This window comes from Typopeltis vanoorti, chromosome 11, assembly GCF_054136105.1.
Source record: "Typopeltis vanoorti isolate ZY-2024b chromosome 11, IOZ_Tvanoo_1.0, whole genome shotgun sequence".
NCBI classification, from domain to species: Eukaryota; Metazoa; Arthropoda; class Arachnida; order Uropygi; family Thelyphonidae; genus Typopeltis; species Typopeltis vanoorti.
The window spans coordinates 93,630,001-93,651,869 of NC_143559.1; the positions used below are offsets into that span (position 1 = coordinate 93,630,001).

The 21,869-nt window shown below is 35.1% G+C and overlaps 1 protein-coding gene across 1 annotated transcript in view; it reads left to right on the plus strand.

Moving 5' to 3' along the window:
* Positions 1 to 21,869, plus strand: part of LOC150101856 (neuronal acetylcholine receptor subunit alpha-7-like) — a 167,066-nt gene that overhangs the window by 41,273 nt on the left and 103,924 nt on the right. The window contains exon 2 of the mRNA XM_090399916.1: positions 7,545 to 7,684. Coding sequence (XP_090256042.1) covers positions 7,545 to 7,684 — 140 coding nt within the window. The remainder of the gene's footprint in view (positions 1 to 7,544; positions 7,685 to 21,869) is intronic.

The window sequence follows — 21,869 nt, forward strand, 5'->3', positions numbered from 1 at the left end:
ACGTAAAACTAAGGCACACTTTTTTTTTTTTTATGAAAAGACGGGTATTAATTAGAATTACACTTTGTTTCATTTAGTTTAAGAATCAAGTGAGTTAGCCGAATACCAAACATTTAGAGATGTCACAAGGGCCTCAAGTCGGAAGAAAATTATACTCTGATTTGCCTTGATTTAGGCTCTCGCGTAGACCCACACTTTACCGTGTAGGTATTCGAAACCGAAATCCCTACGGAATAGGTTTGTTGCTCCTTATTCCAGAAGTGTTTTATGTCTGTAGAAGTGTGTTCACGGGGCCGGTCTACCTGTTCTGAGGGACGAAAAAGCCGAGTTTACGGGAGCAAAACTCTCCACCTCCTTATGAGACCGGCTAACTCACCTTTAGTCGAAAGAGACCAGATAAAGGTTCCTCACGTCACGGGAATCGAACCATATATTTCGACCAAAGAGCTTCGTCTATACCGACTGAGCTACGGAGGCTCGAAATTATACTCATAAATAATATTTTACATGAGTTAATTCAGGTATTATAATTATTTAAATATGCCACTCACGGTAATTCCTGATTGAAATATACCTAAACTGGTTTATGTGTCATATGCCATAGGTCTAGAATTGGAGGATATGGTACAATATGGCAACAAAGTTTTGTCTAGAAAAAACACCTACTTAGAATATTACATCATGGCCTTATTTGCTGTAATTTTTTATTTCTCTCTCTCTCTCTCTCTCTCTTCCTTCCTTTCTTTCTCTGTATCTCTTTTTATTTATCGTTTTCTTCTCTAGTTTCTTACTTTTTCTATTCTTTTCTTATACAGAAACCAGAGAAGCTTCCTGATTGTTATTATGACGACGTTTTCCTGCAGTGTCGTAGCACGTTTTTACTAGATTGGCTATTACTTCAAAGGTCGCCAGTCTTATTAGCGTGTGCACTTCCAGCTTTGTGAATCTGTACTGTTTACATTATTCAGCAAACTCGATGTTTAATTAGCTTCGAAACCCGATAAGGGAAATGAACTCCTGATGTAGGTAATTAGTTTGTATAAAGAAATCCAGGGTTGCTACCAGAGAGAGAGAGAGAGAGAGAGAGAGAGAGAGAGAGAGAGAGAGAGCATCTGTCTTGAACCGATAAATGTTCCAATATCTTCATAGGCGCTGAAGGAATTAAATCTTCAGAGAATCTATATATCGATTCGCTTACTCTTCAAGTGTGGCGTGAACTATTTATGCCCTAAGTTAGCATTACATTGTCGTTCATTCACAATAATCTTTCACAACATTCAGAGACAGCTGACTTCATTTTAGTTTTCCTATCATCCAACAACGACATTAAAATAATCTTCGTGTAATCCTAGATGTTGTATTAAGAAGAATATCATTCATGACTTAAAAAAAAGTTTCTGATAATTGAATTTTTATTCATTAATTAGTTAAGAGTTGTAACAGAAAACGAAAAAAAAAAAAACATTTTAGGTTAAAAATAAGCAATTCTGTATTTCATTCCCAGTAATGTTCAAAATTCACCAACAGAGTGCGCCACTGCTGGAATCGCTTACGCAATGTAGAAAAAAGTCATCTCTCGCTAATAACAAGTACAGACGACAGTTTCACATAAAATGCCACTCGTGGTTGGAGCTCGCTCTTATCAGCTATGTCAAGCTAAAGAAATTAATCGCGGTTTTTAAACCAAATTATGAAAGCGACTAAATTACTTGCGGTTTGGTTAAACGTGAAATACACTACCGCCCTCTAGGATTTATAGTCCCTTCGGATGATTGTTGGTTTAGCTAGTGTGAGTGTTTTAAGTACTTTCGCGGTGCTTCTGTTAGTAGATAAATTATACGGTTTTTCTACCACATTCATTTATTTTGATACATTCATTTTATTTGCCTTCTCCCTGGGATTATTTGCTGAAAAATATCGATGTTGTTCTAGCAAGCCTATTCAGAAAAATAAGTTTAAATTCTTTGCAACATCTTTTTGCGAAATTATTAAGCTATGGTGATCCCATCGATATTGTCGGTTCTGATAACTAATAAATTCTGAATATAAAATTCTACGTGGATTATAAAATGCAGGCGTCTTTCTATTGAACACTCTTGGAGCTTTATAAGATAATTCTCTGGCATATTCTTTGCAACACTCAGATCAGCGTTTTTAAAATTTTATTGCTCCAAGAGCCCATCTTGAAAATGAAGTGGCTGAAAATTTTCTTCTAAAATAATATTTTTCTGGAGGAATTCTGTTTTATATAGATAAAAATGGTAAATATTTAATAATACTGAAAGAGTGTTTTAACGCAGTTAAAAAATTAGCTGAAATATAACTTTTTTTGGGAGATAGACTGAATCCTTGACTCTTTTTCCCTTCATCTTATTGAAGAAAATGTGTGAATGGGTGTTATTTAGCTATAATCTCCAGTTATGGCTGGGTAACGGTAATAGCTGAGCCTCAGTTAAAACTTCATTGGATACAGCATTGCCATCCGTTACTCTGGACTTAGTTCCTGAGACCATTCCAAATTTGGAGTGTATTTTGTAGTTGAAAAGTGATATCACTTCTTATAGTCCTTATAAGGTCTAGCTTAAAGGGGAAAAGCAAGAACGCTTTTCATATTTATTCCCCGTTGTCTGTAGAGGACAGTGTAAGGATAAGGTGTTATTGAGCTATATATATCAGAGCTATATAGCTCTGATCATGGCAAGAGAGTAACAGCAATAACCGAGCCTCAGTTAGAACTTATTGGCTACGGCATTGCCATCCATTATCCTCCCTGGGTACCCATTTTAGTCGCCTCGTACGACATGCATGAGATACATTGGGACTATTCTTATCCCGGCCACCACACGGGAGATGATTGGTTCTTGAAATGTCATGATATCAATTTTAGGCTTCTTTGAATAATTAAAGAGAATCAAAGTAAGTTTAGTTTAGGTCTTCAAGTATTTCATACATACAACTTAATTTTGAAATAAACTTTTTATTTTATGTTATTACATAGCGTATTATATCTGCATAGATTTCGTTGAGTTCAATTAAACTAATTTTGAATTTTGATTTTATATTTATTTAATTTCTGCTTACATAAGTTATTTATAGTTTAAATATTATATATATATATTGCTGTTATTCCTCCTGCCATGATCAGAGCTTTACTTATATATATATATATATATATATATATATATATATATATATATATATATATATATATATATATATATATATATATATGACAGAATGATCATTGACTCGGTTAACATACATAGTTTTCTGAAAAAAAAAAATATATATATATATATATATATATAAAATTAAGTTAGTGTAGTGAGAGATATTCTGCATAATCCCATGCTGACCGCTATAGAGTTTTGTGCAACGGTGATATTAGCCAGATCACTTCAACCACACTTTGTCATCAAAAAAACTTCGACCTTGTCACCAAAAGAACTTCAAGAAAACCTACTAAAACTAGAGCAATAGTTTGCTAATTGGCGTTTACAATTTAACCCTCAGAAGAGTATAGCTATGCTCTTCACTAGATGTTTGGCATCTCCCAAAAAAAAAAAAAAATATATATATATATATATAGCTCAATAACACCCTATCCTCACACTGTCCTCTACAGATAACGGGAAATATGAAAAGTTCTTGCTTCGTCCCTTTAAGCTAGTCTTTTTAAGGACAAAAAAAAAAAAAAAAAAAAAAATTAATGTAGTGTAGTGAGATATTCCGCATAATCCCATGCTGACCACTATGGCCTTTTGTGCCACGGTGATATTAGCCAGATCACTTCAACCACGCCTAGTCACCAAAAAAACTTCAAGAAAACCTACTAAAACTAGAGCAATAGTTTCCTAATTGGCGTTTACAATTTAACCCTCAGAAGAGCATAGCTGTGCTCTTCACTAGATGTTTGGCATCTCCCAAAAAAGGGACATCTTTCTGTTTAATACATTCCATGGCAAACAGGGGCCAAATTAAACTTTGACCACCATATTAAGATCAGTTGTGCAAAGGCATCTAAATCACTCAATTCTACCCCTTGATTAACAGACACAGAAAATTAAACACAAGAAACAAACTGCTTCTCTACCAGATGGTGATTCGTCCTATAGTCACATATGCTTCTCCAGCTTGGAGTCACACCTCCAGTGCAAAACAAATGCTTACGTATGAATCTAAACGCTCCATGGTTCGTTAGAGACGTTCAGATGCATCGGGACACAAATATCCACTCCTACTTACTCCCTCTCTAGCGACAAAGTTCTTGAAAACGACTACACAACCAAATAAACTGATACAAAAAAATCCCGTAAATTACAGTGAAAAAGACCACTACAAACACAAAAGATCTAAAACAATCTTAATTTCAGGTGAAGATACGTAACCTTCATGCCCTCACAAGGCGAGCAAATAGCTGATGATAACGAATGAGAAGGTTTTCCTCCACCTAGTATATAATCTGTCTTGCACATACTCTTCTGGCTCATGAATGGAAGAAAGTCCGAGTAGGATATTGGGTACTTTCTTTCTCTCCATATAGAAAGAGTACTCAAGTATATTGAGTTTATTTTATTTCTTCTCACTGCATGTCCTTATTTGCTTGCAACTCACGAAATTGAACAATGAATAGAATGACCAACAACCAACAAAATCACAAGAAACACAATAAATGTAATCCACTTCCCCCTGCATAAAATTATTTCTACATTCACTTGCCATAAATACAAACAAAAATTATTGAGAACATCATTTACAAATTTCCAGAACTTATCAGCTAATTTGGACAGTTGAGATGAACAATGGTTGTTAAGATTGCTATTTGAGGTTGCCAGAAACACGTGGAAACTTTTTTACTCTGTATTTTTCTTTCTCTCCACAAAACTCACACTTGTGATTTTGTGCGAAAGATATCTCCTGCCACAGAATGTCGAATCAAGAATCTCTGTTAATGACCTTCTGAGTTTGACGTTTCCTCGCTTCGTTCAGTTACGTTCACCTGCTGTCTGCTATCTTTATCGCTGTACGAATTGTGAAGGACCTATTCGACTTGATAACTGCAAACTATCCAGACGGTCTAACTAGGTGACTTCAATATATATATATATATATAGATAGATAGATAGATAGATAGATAGATAGATAGATAATAGGCATAACACACTTGCAATAAGTACAGTATAACAACTAACCAACTGTATAACTTGCTTTATAATAAGATTAAATAAAGCACATAGCTAGAATAAAACTTAAAATATTCTGTTTAATGCATCAGAGAAAATTACATAATTTTAAAAGATTTTAATTTTTTTTTTAGGAATTATGCATATTTTATATAGTTATATAGAAGTATGTATATTTTAAATGACCCTGTGTGGTGGCCGCGATAAGAATAGCCCCACTGTAGCCCATGCATGTCGTAAGAGGCGACTAAAATGGGTGCTCGGGGGGATAGATGGCAATGCTGTAGCCAATGAAGTTTTAACTGAGGTTCGGCTATTGCTGTTACTCTCCTGCCATGATCAGAGCTTATAGTTGTATATTACCTCGTCCATACATTTACTTCTACAGATAACGTGGAATATGAAAAGCATATATATATATATATATATATATATATATATATTTAAATGGCATTTCGATAATATGATCAGAGATATTACAATTTTGTCTTACTAACGAATATTTATTTAGTTCTTTCGATTTAACTTCAGATACAAAAGTGCCGGCAAAAAAACCCTCAAGTACTTACCTTAAAATATTCCAGGCATTTTACTTCGGTTGAAAGAAAGTTGACTTTTAACCTATCAATTCTGGCTAATACAATACAATACCTCTAGTCATTTACTGAAATTTCAAACAGATAAAAAATATAGCTGAAGAGAACAATTCAGTTTACTTGCATCGATGAATGTCTACTAGAACTACGTCTTTTAGAAATGAAAAATAGACAGTTTATCTCATGTTGATTCCCTTGTCGATGATGAATATTTCATTATTGCAATCGGTGTATTCCCTCGGAAACTTGAATTGAAATGAAATATAAAAATTGCAGCAAAAGACTGTCAACAAAGAAGTACCTTTAAAAAAAATACGTTGCATTGCTATTTTAAGCTTATCCTAACTGCAATAAGATACTACTAAAAGCATTCTAAGGTTTGCCAATAAAAATATCTACTACTGGTGGTAATATGCACTTCTTAGAATTGCAAATAGATAGTATTTTATTTCAAAACGAGATGAACCCACACATCTCTTACACACACACACACACACATATATATAGGGAGCTGTTGAAAAGTTCTGATAAACACCTGGAGTAAAAATGATATCAAAGCAACTCTTTTTATATATACTAAAAAAATTATTACAATTTGATGAAACATGGGGGTTAAAGGGTTTAAGATATGTTCTTTCTTGTAGTTATATCAGTTACGTTAATATCATTTTTGTTCTAGATGTTTATTAGAACTTTTCACCCCCCTGTCGTGTGTGTGGGGGGGAGGCACAAATGAGATGAGAAAGATAATACATTTAGCAATTGGTTCTAGTTTTCAGTTATCTAACAGTGTCTTTGGCGTACTCATGGTTACTTTTGTGCTTTATTTTTAGCCTCACACTTATTACACTGATTATATTAATAATAAGTTTGTGGAAAGGAAGAGTTCTTATTATGATTAATAATAATTTCATCTTTTGCTAACGTCTCTAAAACGTAATGTTCAAAACTCTGAACACTCACTTGAATTGATAAAAGATAAGGATTTTATGAAAATTACGCATTTATTTCAGTTTTCTTGTTTTTCATTGAAGGGTTGATATATATAAGGCAACATTATTTCAAATGTTACTTGGACTAGATTTGCGTGGTAAAAAAAAAAAAAAAAAAAAAGCCTTCCTTCATTAGAAACTGTTGAAAAGTTGTGGTATGGAGTGACGAATCACAACACGCTCTTCAAATCAGATAGATATCTAGTTAAGGTAGCCAACAAATGAACGACATTTCCTGAAATGCATCGTACAATCCATTATAACTGGTGGCAATGGTGTTAGGCTGTAGAGATATATTTCTAGGTCTGGGCTAGAAGTAATGCACACCAAACGCTATATGAACAACCTGGATTATTTTCAGTTATCTATGCTTTGGCGATTATAAGGAAATCATTCAGTCTGATGTCAGCCTGATAGTGTACCATATATTTATCATGATGGATTCATCATGATTTTACTTTATCATGATTCTACTGAAGTAGACTACGTACGTTAATTTCTAAACTCATCTAATTGATATATGGTAAACAATGAAATTGCATTTACATTTTCCATAAACTATGGGCAATAGGTGAACTTCTTAAGACCAACAAAATAAGTGCCGCTTTTCCAAGACCAGTTGCCAATTGTGATCATCAGCGATGCTGAAACTATCTTGATATTTGCGTAATTTCGAAAATTTTTTTTTTGTGTTAAGTAAAATACTTTAAACATTAACTTGATCGTAACTCTCTCTCCTTTCTTTACCAGTGTTTTTCTTTGCTTTTATCTAGATACATTACAGGGTCCTCATGAGAAGCGGCTGCTGAACGATCTGCTGTCCAGTTATAATGTCCTTGAAAGGCCGGTAGCGAACGAGTCAGAACCATTACTGCTTAGTTTTGGACTTACTCTGCAACAAATTATTGATGTGGTAATTACTCCCTTTTATATCCTTTGTCCTCTTTACTTTTATTGTTTTAATTAGTTTATGTTTGAAGATATAAATGTGGCTTCATCAATCATTCACTAACACTTTTCTCACTGATAGATCTCTATATAATTCTTATATACTATTGCTTCAAGATACTTGGAGGGAACATTAAAAACAGCTCTACTTTTAATATCTGAATTATCTGGCCATGCACACCACAATACCATATGAAATTAATTAACCCTAAAATTTATTTCATAATAATCCATTTTTTCATTACTAATTTAAAATACTATGATGATTGCTTACGAAATAAACCTTCAGTAATATGACATTAAAAATGTATTAGTGACCAATTATTTTACACTACGGCTTCCTTAATTTAAACTTACTTATATTGTATTAGTTTTGGTGTCACATATTACTTACAAAAGAAATTTACCCTTAATTATCGGAATCTGTGAGCAATAGTTGATAAATTGAGATTCGGTAAATATTAAGTTAAATAAATATATAATTATAAAATAAAATAAATAAATATCCTAAATTTCATAAACAGCTTTAATTATTTATTAAATATTAAAGAAATGTTAAGTATATTGAATTCAGCAAAACGAAATATAAAATTATATTTCTTTATTTATGTTTATATCTTACGACTTAAGTCTTTAAATTATTACAGATATCTTAAATCTTGTTATTATATTTATTCATATATGTTTCGCTCATTCCTTGAATTACTGCATATACAGTTAAGTCGCGGTTAATGTGATATTCAGTTTAGGGCGAATTATACAATACAAGGACGTATTAAAAGCGAACCAAAATTCAGTTAGCGTGAGGCTTTCGGGTCAATGTTTAAGAATGCTACTTCAGTCTGCGAAAAAGATGTTTTCGTGAGGGTCAGCTTACCTTTAGGAATGATATTTAGAGCTTTTTGTTTTTATTTTGCTTTCTATAACTACTTCTGTAAGTTACTTAACAATATATATAAATATATTATTTTTACCCTTTACTACAATATTTCGTTAATAAACATATAAACACTTATTATTTTTACGGCTATTTTGCCTACTTTCGTTTAGGAGTGCCCCTTTTTTAATATCATTGGCTTTTTACTCAAGAGTTATTAGGGCATTACAGGTGCATTTTAGAGACAAATATATGAAGAATAATAGAGTAAGAAAATTCGCACCTACCTTTTCTTTGATGTTCTTGCCTGCCTTCTTTCTGCGGTGTGCATACTTCTGCTGTTATGGTGTTGAAAGGGGAGGGGGGGAACTTAGGCAATGTGTGAGAATTAATTTGAAAAAACCCGACTTTTTATATAATATATACATATATTATTATTTTAAGGGTGCTTAAATAATCTCCCGGGCCCCTTTTCCTTCCTCAAAATAAACAATTTCTATTTTCAGCCCCCTCTTTCATCTCTCCCCCCCCTCCAAAAAGCTCCCTTAAAATAACAACAATGCATATATTATATAAAAAAAAACCCAAGGTTTTTCAACTTATTCTCTCACATTGCCTCAACCCCCCTCTTCCACTTTTTCCAAAAGCACCTTCCCTTTTAAAAGCCTAACAGCAGAAGTATGCACATCGCAGAAAGAAGACAGCCAACAACATCCATATGTGCAAATTTTCTTCCTCTGTTAATCTGCATATATTTGTCTCTAAAATACACCTGTAATGTCCTAAAAATTCTTGAGTAAAAAGCCAATGATATTAAAAAAGGGGCACTCCTAAACGAAAACAGCCATAAAAATAATCGTTTTTAAGAAGAGTAACATGGGAATCTTCCCAGAAATAATATATATATAAACACTTGTGTTTAAAATTTTTCATTGCCTATTTCCGTTGAGGTGGAATCAATTATCGCATTTTACGTATAATTACTAGTTCGAATAATACAACCACTTCGTGGGATTCATTATCCGCACTAATCGAGTCCTATTCGTACTTAAACGTTGAATTACACTGTATGTGTTAAAGATATTCTTACTTGATGGTTGAATTATTTTAACACTATACAGTGTTAAAGATATTTTACACATACAGTACCTTAAGCTTATAGTCCTTATAAGGACTGGCTTAAAGGGGCGAAGCAAGAATGCTTCTCATATTCTCCGTTATCTGTAGAGGACAGTGTAGGGATAAGGTGTTATTGAGCTATTAAAGCTCTGATCATAGCAGGAGAGTAACAGCAATAGCCGAGCCTCAGTTAGAACTTCATTGGCTACAGCATTGCCATCCATTACCCTCCAAGGGTATTGGATTGAATGAATCAATCACCGCATCTCACGGTCGATTGTTCTAATCATCCATACCTTAAGCTTTAGTTAACCTTGATCATTATGATTATTAAGTATTGAATATACAAAAAGGTAGATTAAATTATTTTGAAAAATTTAGAAATTTTAAATTAAAAATCCATTTATAAAAATCTAAATTATGGAATATTATTGATTTCAAATAAATATATAAAAAAATCAAGGATAAAAGGCTTTTTCTTCCAAAAATATGCAATTTCTAACTGTAAAGATCTCGTCAGGAATATTAACTTCTCTTCAGGAATATCATTATCTCAAACATTTCAATTTATTTCTGGATAGGTTTAAATAGCTATTATTATTATAGCTATTTATACCAGATGTTTTAGTTTAAACGACAGGTTTTTTTTTTCCTTCTAAAAACTGACTAACACGAAAAAGTACAAATATCTTCATGCTGGATATAATCAATGATGCCATAGAAGAATACTGTTGCAGTTCAGTTTAGTTCTTTCCACTACTTAGGAAGAACTAAACTGAAATATTTAATTTCGCTTACATTACCAGGGCAAAGGCGTACCCAGTTTCTCTTTTCCATCAAACGACAAATTAACGTTTTATTATTATTATTTTACCATCTGATCGAAATGTCCAACTGCTTCATAAAATTGAGAAAATTAATACTGGCGTTAATCCTCTCATTCCAATAGGCTACGAGAACATCGTTTTATCACCGTTCTTAAAGTAATATCAAGAAATTGAGTTTTTTGGTCTTCTACAATACTTGACAACACTAACTTCAATATTTACTTTCCCAAAGCAGTTGGTAATGGATTCTTAATGGGTTTTTTTGGCGGGTAATAAACCGAAAACTTGTCAAGATAGGGACTTTTAGAGAAACCCCTCGTTTAAGTAGGAAATGGTATCATTTTTGTTGATACGATTTTTTGAACGATGTTTTATTGCAATTGCCTTCAATACATTCAAGTGGCTGCACAATTTCCTTTAGAAAGATATCAAAGTAACTTTGCCATTAGAGTGTAAAGTCAGTTTTTTTGTGAGGGGGGGGGGATTTAAGCTCCCTTTAAAAAAGGCTTTTCTTATAACATACTAAAGCATCTAAAGTGTTTCATGAAGCTCTCCTCAAGGGATTAATGCCACAGTCTGAGTTCATTTTAGCTTCTTGCTAGAGGTTGTTTATCAAACTTTATCTTCGATTACGATAAAACAGAAAAAAAAAACTCCTAAAGAATTATTTAATTAGATTCGTTTAAATCTAACTCATATAGAACTCTGGAGAATTTGACTGTCTCATCTGATCGAAAAATGATTATCCGAATAAAAAAAGAAGAAAAAAATACTCTTCTTTACGGCCATTATTTAAAATTCTTTAAACTTTTTTTTTTTTTAACAAACTGAAGCACACGAATTGATTCTGTCATCGCTTGTTATATTATCGAGTACATTATTTTAGTAGTATATTATTCTTCCGTTCCTAACACAAATATATACATTAAAATATGTTAATTATAAAATGGGGTGCTTAAGGGTCAAAGCTGTATAACTGAGAGGAGACCTCTACATAGCCTTTAAAGGAATGTGGAGAACCGACCAGGGCTTCTGACCTAATGTCCAATCTTCACCTTCCCGTGGTGCATCCTGTTGGGTATCTACTTGGATACTGAACGAACGAGGATGGGCTAGCAATTTGGGATTTAGCGGACCAAATTGTATTCTTATTGGTTAAACCAAAATAAAAAATGATGGTACAACATGACAAAATTTCATGCCGGTTGGGGCGTCGCTCGGTTAAACAAGGCCCCCGTTGTTTTCGCCAGGGAACCAGGGCGAACAGCGAAAATTCAGCTATTGGAACAAATCTGAAAACAAACCCCAACTCAACATCACCAGAGATAAAGATCGGTACTATCAACGTAAGAAGCCTGAATGGCAAAGAAATGGAGCTAGCCGAGGAATTAGATAAGTACCAGATCGACATAATAGGGGTGACTGAAACAAAAAAGACCAAAACTGGGTGAGATCTTTCTGAGCAATAAATACAAAATGTTATATTCAGGCAATGACAATCAAGGAAAAGAAGGAGTAGCCATAGTAATCAACACAAAATACGAGGCGAATATTCTTGAATGGAAGGCAGTCGCAAGTAGAGTGATTTGGGCAAATATCAGAATGGGGAATTGGACAATGAGACTTATTTGTGCCTATGGTCCCACAGAAGGTTCAACTAAGGTAGAAGTGGAGGAATTTTTTGATGCTTTAGAAAAAGCAACTGACACAATGAAAAAGGAAAAGTTGGTCCTTGTTGGGGATCTAAATAGCAGAGTAGGAAATGATTGCGAGACATACAAAAATATTTTGGGAAAATTTGGGGAAAACAGCAAAGCTAATAATAATGGCAAATATCTGTTGGATTTCTGCTCAGGACATGGACTGGTTATTACTAACACCATGTTCCAACATAAAAATGTGCACAAATTCACACGGAGAGAAGAGACAAGGAATAAGAAAAGTCTCATTGACTATGTTATTGTTGATAGTGATGTTTTCTCCCTGGTGCAGGACACCAGAGTGTACAGAGGATTTGAAATTGGAAGTGATCACTATTTAGTCTTGAGCAGGATAAAATTGAATTTCATATTGAAAAGAATGATATGTAAGAAAGTTTTAAAGCGAATAAAAGTTGAGCAGCTCTCAGATGTGAACGGTAGACTAAAATACACAAATATTATCGAAGAAAAAATGAAAGAGTTTGAGAACAGGAATCAAACCTTGGAGATTCAGTGGCAAGCCTTGAAGAAAACCCTGATTGATTCTGCCAGAGAGGCATGTGGTGAGGTTGTCTGCAAGGATAAAAAAATCAGAACTCCCTGGTGGACACAGGAAGTTAAAGAGGCAGTGAAGGAAAAGAAGAAAGCATATCAAAAATTCCTGTCAAATAAGTCAGCTTGTGCTCTTAGAGAATATAGATACAAATGCAAGAATGCTAAACACTGTGTAAAACTAGCTAAACAAAAGTCATGGAAGGACTTCAGCAAGAACATAGAAAATAAATATCAAGAAGGTGGCAAAATATTCTGGAGGTTGTTGAAGAAGCTTAGGAATGGAGGAAAGAGTGCTGTAAAAGGAGTTAGAGATGATAAAGGTGTGAAAACGGGAGAAAAAGATATCCTTGAAGTATGGAGTAATTACTTTGAAAAACTGCTAAATGAAACAAGCAGTGATGATAGCACAGTGGAAAAAAACGCTGACCAGGCATGCAGTCAGGAATACATATCCACACTTGAAGTATAAAAAGCCATCAAAGGCTTGAAACGTGGAAAGGCAGCAGGAATAGATGATAGATGACGACCACAAATGCTGAAGTATGGTGGTATAAGAGTCTTACAGTGGCTGCACTGCATAGTTCAGAAAGACTGGATAGAGGGACGAATTCCCGGTAATTGGAGTAGAGCTCTCATAGTACCCATATATAAAAAGGGAAATAAAACTGAATGTGAGAATTACAGAGGTATTTCCCTACTGAGTGTTCCTGGCAAGATCTATGCAAGTATACTTGAGAAACGGTTGAGAAGAATTGTGGAAGAAAAGCTTGGTGAAGAACAAGCTGGATTCAGGCCAAATAGAGGCTGTCAGGATCAGATCTTCACTTTACGACAAATAGTCGAGAAAGCATGGGAACATAACAGAGATCTGTATTTAAGTTTTCTCGATTTGGAAAAGGCATATGACAAGGTGCCAAGAGAGAAGCTATTCAATACGCTACTGTTATATGGTGTCAATGGGGCATTATATCAAGCAATACTTAGTCTTTATTTGAGTTGTAAGTCAGCAGTTAGAATTGAAGGAAGTACAGGAAGATGGTTTAATGTTAAATCTGGTGTGAGACAAGGATGTACATTATCCCCTCTGTTATTCATTATCAATATGGATCACATTATGAAGGAAATTGCTATTAAGCATGATATCAAAATTGGAGATATTAATGTCAGCTCTTTGCTTTATGCGGATGATGTTATACTTCTAAATAAATCCGCTACAAGTCTGCAAGATTCTCTGACTAAATTGAATAGCTGTTGTAATATATATGGTATGCAGGTTAGCAATAAAAAGACAAAGACAATGAAAATAGGTAGAATCATTAAAAATGTCAACAGTGTTGTGAATGGAGAACCTGTGGAACAAGTAAAACATTTCAGCTACTTAGGCACGATTTTTACTGAAGATGGTAAATTAAATATAGAAATAGACAACAGAATCAGCAAAGCTGGTATGGTGGGAAGTCAGTTGAATAAATTCATATGGAATAAGAGAGAAATTAGTCGGAACACTAAATTAGCTGTATACAAGACAGTTTTAAACTTATGGATCTGAGAGCTTTGTCAGAAGTAAAAGACTTGACCAAAGACTACAGACCGCAGATATGAGAGTCCTGAGAAAGATTAGAGGCGTGAACAGATGGCATCAATGGCAATATCATATTAAAAACGAGGATATTAGGAAAGAATTAGATATTGTGAGCATCCAGGTATGCGTTAGCAGAGCTAATCTCAGGTGGTATGGTCACTTAAACAGAATGGGTGAGGAAAGATTAGCAAAACAAGTGTTCTCTGCCAGATTGGCAGCAAAACGACCCAGAGGAAGACCAAGATATAAGTGGATTGATGCGGTACAAAGTGCCTTAGACGATAGAAATATAAGATCTGATAATGTTGGAGTCTTGACAAATAATAGACTGATTTGGAGGAAAATTGTAGATAGGAAGTTAGTAATGATGTAATTTTTTTCATGTAGTACTGTCATATCCTGTACACCCCTTGAGGTTACATGGCAGGAATTTGATGATGATGATGATGATGTGATGAAATATGTTAGTTCAATATAATAGACGCATGCACACACTTTTTATATACAGCGTAGTCAAAGTTAAAGTATCCCTCTTTAAGCTGTTGTGCGAGCGGCGTCTAAGTGATCCCAACGCTGCGAAACTTTGCAGGAATATATCGTGCGCTATGTGAAACGATATCTGAGAAAAAAAGTTCCAAAATTCACCGACAGGTGGCGTTGTAAACACCAAATGTATGTGATTTGCATATCGCAACTAGAAAGGTGCCGGGAGGGTGTAAAAGGATGAACACGGCATTTTCCCTTTCATTCTGGTTGTTAATGCCGTCCACAGTAATGTCAACCTTGCCCCCATCGGGCTTTGCTCGTGAAGCTGTACTACCTAAACAATTACAATGTTGTTGCTGCACTCCGCGAATTTCGTCGCCTGAACAAATGTCGACGATGTTCGGTATCTCCATGTGCTCTGCGACGAATGATTTGTCGTCTTGAAGAAACGAGACAATTAAAAGTTAGACATGGCAGAGGTCGCAAATCATTCAGTTCACAAGAAGTGAATGAAATTGCTATTGCCATTGTGGAAAAGGCTATCAGAAGACATGGCTTACACAAAAGACATAGCTTACACAGAATCTTCCATGGAAAATTCTATGGAAGATTCTGCATTTCTATCCATTCAACATAATCCTGACACAGGAGTTGTGAGCTCCCGCAGAACTTTGAAAGTCGACTGATATTCACTTTCATATTCCTTGCCGGAGTGGAGTTAGACGCTGCATGGCCGTGGATGATTTTGTGAGGAATTGAGGCTCACTTTCACCTGAACAGAGCGTGAATACCCACAATTTCCGGATATGGGCTACTCAAAACCAACATGCAATCCATCAAATTCCTTTGCATTCGTCCAAAGTTGCTGCTTGGTGTACGTTTACAGCTTCGTTTATCATTGGACCATTCTTCTTCTTTGAGGAGGTTCTGTGACTGGCACAGTTCCTTCCGAAAGGTATCACGATATGATAAACAGTTTTGTTGTGCCACAGCTGCAGCAGCTCCTATGCATGGATTCGGTTATTATCATGCAGGATGGGGTCCCCCTCCACACATCGGTCGATTCTTAAAGAAAGTTCTTCGAGAACATATCGCAGAAGCCAAAGTGATTAGCTGTCCGTTTCCCACTGCATAGCCTCGTTCACCTGATCTGACCCCTATGACTTCTGCCTTTGGGGATTTCTCAAAGAGAGGGTTTATCGGGATCATCCTGATAAGTTGTTAGCGCTGAAAGACTGCTTAACGCAGCATGTGCGCAACATCAGTCCCTACCAGATGCGTTCACTCGATGACCAGACCTTGCAAAGGATGCAGTTTGTGGCATACTGGGAAGTGCAGCACATTGAACGGTACAGCCCATGATTGCATAAATGAAAAAAAAAATTGAATAGAAATGTGTTAATTAAGCTTGTGTCGCTATTTTCCTTCTTACACACACACACACATAGGAAAATTATTGTATCTATATTCGAAAGATCATTCAGCGCCCCTGATGGTGAATTTTAGAACTTTTTCTCAGATATCGTTTTTGCATGACGCACAATGTATTCCTTCAAAACAAGCCCCAACAGGATTACTTTAATTTATATATCTTTATTTATATATTTTACTTTAATTTAACATATTTTAATATCTTCTATTATAATGATAAATATTATAATATATAATTATTTAATTATAATATATAATATTATAATTACAAAATACCAGCATTAGTTTATATATTTATCAATTACCCATGTTTCTTATGAAATTAGCCTTTTTTTATTTATTTATGCACATATTTAGTTAATACTTGTAGTTGTTAATTCCTAAATGCATGCAGACAGAAAGAGTTGTTTATTGCTGAGTAAAGAGAAAGTCTAAACATGACTTTGGTCTTCTTTATCTTTAAGCTTGTTGCATTATGGATTTTATAAATAATTAATTGTAAACAGAGATTACCATGGAAGTGAAACGTAAGGCATTGCGAATGCTTGCCTTATGGCTGTTACTCCTGTAATGGAGCTCTAGATAAAGGTCATCTGTCTACCGCTATTATTTGTCATAAAGAACGAAATGTCATGTAATTTTGTAGTTAGTAGGCTTAATCTTAATTTTTTTAATGAATATTATGCCTATTTTTTTGTCTTTCTTGAGATATATTTGACTTTAATGACGTTACGATTGAGATAAAAACATATATTTTTTATAAAAATTAGTGTACCCAACACTAACATTTGTCCATATTTCATATTCCTTCGTATAGCGATGCGAATACTACAGAATATGAACAAGTTGATTAGCATGAAATCTCACGTCGTGAAGATAAAGTTTGTACCTCCTCGATGCAGTATTTGTTTAGCTTTACGAGAAACAGTTCAACAGAAGGCTATTCGCATTTTGCAGTCGTATATAAATTACTCAAATCTTTCTGGAGGAGTGTAGGAAGTAATCATTCTTTTTCTATGACAAATGGCCGAAAGCCCATTACATTAAATTAGGTGTGTGTGTGTGTGTGTGTGTGTGTGTGTGTGTGTTGTTGTCATTTTGTAACGGAGGGAAAGAATGTAAAATGTTTTAACAAATATTTATATCCCTGCGTGCAATCTGCTAAAAATAACAATCAATCCCCCCTCAACCAATCAAAATGATGTAATTTTCAGTGGCCATAATAATAACTGATTATTATTGTCCTTATAAGGACTGGCTTAAAGGGGCGAAACAAGAATGCTTTTCATCTTCCCCGTTATCTGTAGAAGACAGGGTAGGGATAAGGTGTTATTGAACTATTAAAGCTCTGCTCATGGCAGGAGGGTAACAGCAATAGCCAAGCCTCAGTTAGATCTTCATTGGCAACAGCATTGCCATCCATTACCCTCCAATGGTATTCATGCGTCCTCTCACTCAGTCAATTCTCGACCGCCAACTGCTTATCCTTATAAGGACTGACTTAAAGGGGCGAAGCAAGAATGCTTTTCATCTTCCCCGTTATCTGTAGAGGACAGTGTAGTAAAGCTCTGATCATGGCAGGAGGGTAACAGCAATAGCTCAGCCTCAGTTAGAACTTCATTAGCTACAGCATTGCCATCCATTATCCTCCAAGGATCATCACCCCCGCCAACTGCTGAATACAACAGCTCCGTATAAATTAATAGTTGCAGAGAATTAAAAGGGTGTTAGAGGAAATTATAAGTGTTGAAACAGATACTCTAGTGAGATAAAAAAAAATTAGTTAATATACCTGAATTATTATTTAAGGTATATCTCAGTATATTATGAACAAGTTTAAATTAACAATGTGTGATATCTTACATTTGAACGTTATAGTAAAATGCATTTTTTAAAATATGAATGAACTACAGATTCGGTTAGGCAATGAATGGAGCTATTGTTTCTTACATATTTTGATTTCTTTTTAACTGTTTTCAATAAAACTGTTTTATTTAGTATACCTAAATTATTATTTAAGTATACTAACTAAAGTATTGAACCTGGTTAAAATGGCTAGAGGTAAGTGCACATCCAGTATCCATATTTGGGGCATCAATAACCCAAACCTTTTTTTCTTTCTTTATTATGAAATCTGGTTTCGTTATGCCTACCTCTGTACGGAAGTGAGGTTCTACCATGGTCTCCAACCTTTATTTCTTAAATGGTTATTTAATATAAAAACCACGGCATCACGTCTCCGTATACGGATTCCACGTGTTCTAAAACAACTGATTCGTGCGAGATAGCGTTTCACTGTAGCAGCAGCGAGGGTCCTCATGGGCAGGGCATTAATTCTAGTATCCTGGCAGTAATCTGGTACCATCCCTAATCCACTGATGTTAAGGGGGGCACCCCGTAAGATTCACAAAGAGAATCGCCATCGACAGAGCAATGAAGTAGAAATACCCATCTCTTATGCTCTGCCGATGCTGTCACTATCTGGAAGCCCTGATATTGGGTCCAATCCCTAATATGTCTGTAATCATCTTGAACGATGGAACATGGAAAGCCTCCCTGCAGATGGGCGAGAAGGAAGCTTCAAGCTTTGCTAACTGGTTAAAACGCAGTCGTGGAACCAACCAGCGGAGGGATGTAATACCGAGCCATAAATCCTTAACTCTTAAAATTTGCAGACTCACATCCCCTATACACCATTTTTCTTATATCTGTCAGTTAGCCATCCTCTTATCTACGCTAATATTTTATAATCCAAATCCATATTCTCAGATTTATGCAACAAATCTGTTGCATAAATCTTCCATGCTGTATTCTGTCAAAAGTCTTAACAAAATGAAAAAGTATCATGGTGCATCAATTCCTCTCGTCTAGCTCAATGCTAACATTAGTATAGAATATGAGCAAGTTGCTATTTTCTCTTATAAACCCATGCTGTTCATTGCAAAGTAGAGATTCTCTGATCTTTGGTTCATCTCTTTGGAAAGGTCAAAATACCAACCCAGTTCTGTATAATTTTTGACCAGAAAGTGCTCATGGATAGCAAAATAAAAGCACTTCCTCCTTAGGTACGAAACAACTTTTGTTTTCATTTTTTTTTTTTTTTTTTTTGGCTAGATGGGTGAAGCAAGAATGCTTTTCATATTCCACGTTATCTGTAGAAGAAAATATATGGATAGTGTAATATAGGGCTATAAGTTCTGATCATGGCAGAAGGGTAACAGCAATAGCCGAGCCTCAGTTAGAACTCCATTGGCTATAGCATTACCCTCCCTGGGTACCCATTTTAGTCGCCTCGTACGACATGCATGAGCTACAGTGAGGTTGGTATGTAAGTAAAGCTCTCTCTAAAAATTAAGACGACCGTCCAACTCAGCGTTGGTTCCACTGGGTGACGAGCCCACCCACTATTGAGCAGAGCCGCTCATATTCCAGGGAAACACATTCACTGACAAGGGGCCCCCTCACAAGCCACGCCGGAGAACACCCTCCCCAGAGACTCAAAATGCTCTCTCAGGGCAACCCCCCGAAATACAAGCCTCCCCCCTCACTGGGAGCAAAATTTCGGAAGAAACCTAAGGTAGCGAAACTCCGTGTCCCATTTTAGTCGCCTCTTACGAGATGCATGGGCTACAGTGGTGTTATTCTTATCCCGACCACCACACGAGATTAGCATCATCGAATCACAAGCATCACCTTATATAAGTAATTTAAAATTAAAATAAAATGGTGTTTTAAAGATACTACAAATTATACATCTTTAGATTTGTAAAATCATTTTATTGAGAGAAAATTTATCTTATGAATTTAGATTAAAAATATTATTAATTTGTTAGAAAAAATTTACTGAAGGAAATGGGAAACAAATAACACATGCTGTGCATTTTTGAAAGCCTGAAAATATTAAAATTAGCCAAGATTCAAATGACATTATGAAGGTATAATGTGCCACATTTGCTACTTAAGGAACCCAAAAGAAATAAATAGCTCTAGTCTATTGTTTATTAAGTACATAATTCTGTAGAAGTATTACGCAAACTAAGAGGATCATACAAAATAACTTTAGTGTACGTCATTAATGAACGCAAATAAAATTAAATAAAAACTGAACTAGAATTAGTAAAAAGGAAAATAATTCAAGGGAGGAGAGCGAAATATTGAAACATACGAACCCCTGGATAGGCGTTCTTTTCTTTACCTTAGTCAACTTCAAAGCCAAAGCTAACATATTCACAAGCTTTCTGGTAAATTTTCGAAAAAATTTAAATTCTTTCTAAATATGTTTATAAAATATAGATGGATTCATAATATCCTTATTTTAGTTTCCTGTTTAATACAAATTGAAGCTTTTCAGCTTTATACTTTAGTCAGGATTTTATTTAGAATTTTAATGCTGGCATCGTAGGGCAATATGAAAAACTGGCATTTGTTATTTAACTAGTGATGGGTGAGAACCACCATACCCTTGGAGGGTAATGGATGGCAATGCTGTAGCCAATGAAGTTCTAACTGAGGCTCGGCTATTGCTGTTACCCTCCTGCCATGATCAGAGCTTTAATAGCTCAATAACACCTTATCCATACAATATCCTCTACAGATAACGGGGAAGATAAAAAGCATTATTGCTTCGCCCCTTTAAGCCAGTCCTTATAAGGACTATAAGGACTATTTAACTAGTGATCAGAGCGCGATTTTGGAGAATGGAAAGGAAAGGTCTCTGAAAGTCCTTTTTAGGACTTCCAGGGCAACAAATGGCAATGTTGTAGCCAATGAAGTTTTAACTGAGGCTCGGCTATTGCCGTTACCCAGCCATGACTAGAGCTTTTTAGCTCAATAACACTCCATCCACACAGGTTTACTTCATTCAGATGACGGGATAAAGAGTCAAGGACTCAGTCCATCGCCCAGTTCTTTTAAGAACTATTTAACTAGTAGTAGCCAATGAAGTTCTAACTGAGGCTCGGCTATTGCCGTTACCCTTCTGCCTGTTACCCTATTTAACTAGTAAAAGCGAATTCCTTATTCGAGCAAGAAATGATCCGTATTCCTACTGCGATTTAAGAAGGTTAGGATCTGCAATTAAATTATAGATTCATGTCTAAACCAGCTGCAATAATAGATGCTTTGGATACATTTATAACGCATTGATAAATGCGATCTCTAACAGAAAGGTGCGAATCCCAATTCTACCAAACCTTGTAATATTGTTCTCAAATCGGGGATAGTGCATGGAAATCGTCCGTCAAATGCTAGAAGACGTTCTGAGGAGGAATTTCGGTAAAAAAAAAAACGTGTCTCTTTCCCCTTTCTTTCATGGTTTCCAATTTCTTTGGCTCAAATAGTTGATTTCGGCTTTATATGAGATTTATAAGTATGTTTCCACGTGGCACTGATCACTCCAAATGACACTCATTTTTCCTTCAATTTTCTCACTTATAAAAGTTCGAACAACGACCACGAATCAGCATCCATACTGGCAAAGTATTCCTGTTAGTGTTAGTAGAAACTCTCATTATTGATCACCGTCTGTTTGGTGCGACTCCAGCAAAATAGCAAATCCAAAATGAATAAAAGAG